This window comes from Limulus polyphemus, unplaced genomic scaffold (genome assembly GCF_000517525.1).
Source record: "Limulus polyphemus unplaced genomic scaffold, Limulus_polyphemus-2.1.2 Scaffold8940, whole genome shotgun sequence".
NCBI lineage: Eukaryota > Metazoa > Arthropoda > Merostomata > Xiphosura > Limulidae > Limulus > Limulus polyphemus.
In genome coordinates this window covers 11,485-14,903 of record NW_013674550.1, presented here as the reverse complement: position 1 = coordinate 14,903, position 3,419 = coordinate 11,485, and the positions used below count along the sequence as shown (strand labels likewise).

General features: G+C 36.3%; 1 protein-coding gene across 2 annotated transcripts in view; it reads left to right on the top strand.

The window, feature by feature from the left end:
* Positions 1-3,419, top strand: part of LOC106475657 (transmembrane protein 198-like) — a 20,622-nt gene that overhangs the window by 8,806 nt on the left and 8,397 nt on the right. For both annotated transcript variants that reach the window (XM_022379718.1, XM_013936336.2), the window contains exon 4: positions 1,063-1,196. In XM_022379718.1, coding sequence (XP_022235426.1) covers positions 1,063-1,196 — 134 coding nt within the window. The remainder of the gene's footprint in view (positions 1-1,062; positions 1,197-3,419) is intronic.

Below are 3,419 nucleotides of genomic sequence, written 5' to 3'. Positions count from 1 at the left end.
ACTCGTGTGTATATATATATATATATATATATATATATACATACACACACACACACAACAGTAGTCTCAAACATTCTACACACTACTAGACATTATGAAGCAATGTTACTCAATTAAATGAAGGAGAAAATTCGAAAGGTTCGAGTAACATGATGTCAAATCACAACATTTGAATTACACAACGTATTATGATTCATACACAGTCACGTAAACAAACCTGGCATAACTTTTGCTTCTAAATATAACTAAATTTATCACTCGTGCCATACTTAAACCATTTAAGTTATAATGCTTGCTTTAATTTAAACACTCGTGAATATCTAACAATGAGAAACTGTAGATGTGCATTTTGGAGATGCTAGAAGCTATACAAATACAATATGCAAACTGTACAAAAGTATTTTTATTTTTCACTTGAACTTTACCTTGCAGTTAGACTTGTCAGATTTACATTGGCAATTCACAGCCATATCTTGATTACAAATACTTTTGTAACATACTTGTACATTTTACTAAAAGCTTGACAAACTTTATGTAAATACATGTAGTAAATTCAGAATTACAGTCAGTATTCCTTTCTCCAATAAAAGGTCGGTCTGTTAGAATGACCACTTGCACATTCAGTTAATATGGTATAAACATGTGTATTGACATTATGCGCTTATTCTAAATCTATAGTTATATATTTTGATGGAGTATCAGAAAATGAATCTGTCTTTCTTTTCTTATCACAGAATATTGGGTAATAATCTTTACTTTGCATGTACCTGATAATATGTAAGTTCTTCATTCTGTATACTATCATACACAGATTGTTATGTCCATACATCCCAGTTGTGTAATCACTCTTCACTGCTTTGTATATCTTGTTATATTTATTTTGACTAATAATACATGAAACCTAAATAATTATGTTTCTAATAATACATGAAACCTAAATAATTATGTTTCTAACAATACATGAAACCTAAATAATTATGTTTCTAACAATACATGAAACCTAAGTAATTATGTGTCTAACAATACATGAAACCTAAATAATTATGTTTCTTCTTCCCGTAGTGCAACCCAGTAGGAAGACACACCAGTTGAATCTTCAGCGAATCAGACGAGAAGAATCTCGAGCAGAACAAAGGCAGAGAAAATATCGTTATTTGTATCAAGTGAGGACAGCACATGGAGATGTAATATGTCAGGTGGGGAGAGCCTGTTATAATACTGTTTACAGGGTTCTTTCTGAAAACAGAGATATAATATATTAGGTGAGGAGAGACTGTTATAAAACTGTTTACAGGGTTCTTTCTGAAAACAGAGATGTAATATATCAGGTGGGGAGAGACTGTTATAATACTGTTTACAGGGTTCTTTCTGAAAACAGAGATGTAATATATCATGTGGGGAGAGCCTGTTATAATACTGTTTACAGGGTTCTTTCTGAAAACAGAGATGTAATATGTCAGGTGGGGAGAGCCTGTTATAATACTGTTTACAGGGTTCTTTCTGAAAACAGAGATGTATTAGGTGGAGGGAGCCTGTTATAATACTGTTTACAGGATTATTAAATTAAAGTTTCTTTATTCATTTTGTCTACAATTTCAGCCAGCCAGTGCAGTAGTTCAGAATATTGAGTTTATGTATTGATAAAGAAATACAGATACGAAGAAGTTAGCAATTACATGAAATTGTTGTTTTATCATCTACTGTGAACTTAAGCCTATAAAAGAACACTGGTTAAGCTAAGTCTTATAAAATGTAGTCAAAGAAATGAAAACAATTTCCTTATCATTAAGTGAACTGGGTTTTGGATTCTTATTTCTTTAGCAAATAATTGACAAGACCAAAAAATAGAGAACACACAAGACTGGTGTCAGAATTAAGTTGGATTATTTTGGTAAAAATAAAATAATCAAAATCCAACCTCAAGGCCCCTTGAGATGGATTCCTGTACGTGAAAAGGGGACCTTCTAGGGAAGGTTCTGTATCTTCAGTTTATCTTCTCTGGAATCTGAACATCCATCATGTGTTTGGTGTGTGTGGCATCCTGTGAAGGGGAGGAGAGGATCCTGGTGATTGGGGGGTGTCATTGATGGATAAATTTATGTCGGTGGCACCTTAACACATCACTTTGGTCTTGAATTCCTGTAGACAGGTGGTTTTGGAGTGGCTCTCCCAGGGTCCTGTTAGGCTATGGTCAACTAAGTACCAGTATACGATGCTCATAACAGGTGTTGTGGACATTGTGTCTGATGCTGGTGTTTGGGTATAGTGCCCATGAAACCCTGGCATTTCTACAATGCTCTACTTTAGCACTGTAGTGTGTCCTCTTGTAGGACTCCATGGTGGGTGAGATCAGTGGACACTGAAGTTTTTCTCTTTTGTATGGATCCTACACCCCGTGAACCAAAAAAAACAACATACAAATAACACCCATTAATAGGAAAGTGACCACGATTGGATGACTCTGAACAATGGTTGCCACCCCAATCTGTTCATGTACCTCGTTTTCTAATCCTACATTCTACATCTGACAAACCTTTAGGGAATATGTCTCCTTATCCGTTCAGAAGGGATTAGTTAAGAAGCTACATTCTGGGGACATCTACACCAAAACACAATGAACTCCTCCTGAATTCAAAGTCCATTAGGGGTATAGCTATTGAGGTTACTCCCCATGCTACTTTGATTTCTTCCCGAGGAGTGATTGTTGAGAGGGATTTACGAAACATCCCCGAGTTGGAAATCCTCATCAATTTCTCCAGCCAAGAAGTTTCTACTGTGTGATGTATCTCCACTCATAAAGAAGGATTTATGCTGCCTTCCAATGTTCTTGTTTTGACATTTACATCAAAACGTCTGCCTGCCACTATCAAGGCAAGGTTTTCTGAACTGTAAGGTATGGCCTTATATTCCTAATTGCCTAAGGGGTTCCAGTGTCAGTGGTCAGGACATTCAAAGGCATCTTGTTATGGTTCTTAAATGTGTGCTTATTGTGGTGGCAAAGACCATAACACCTACGAGTGCCCTAAGTGGATAGAGAAAAAAAAGAGGTTCAGTATTTACGTACTGTTGGTGTACTTTGGTGACAGATTTTCTTGTAGGCAGATTTTGTTAAACAAGACCGATGTCTGTAGGTTTACTTTCTTCTTAGAATTCTTCTCAAGAAATCGATAAGCCGTCTTAACGTTGTTAGAACAACGGGTAAAAGTTGTAGATAGTGATGAGTTGGCCGACGCGTTTCGAATGCGTTCTGCATCCATTATCAAGGCTGAATGTTGTGTGAATTGTAATTACTGTTTGTTGATATTTAAAGGTATAGGTAAGCAGGTGGTGGTATCTAGCTCGTGGAAGGAGTTAATTGGTGGAGTGTTGTATTGTGGCTTGTGGGTTTCTCGCCAAGAAGTAGCAGTGTGCGTGCTGTT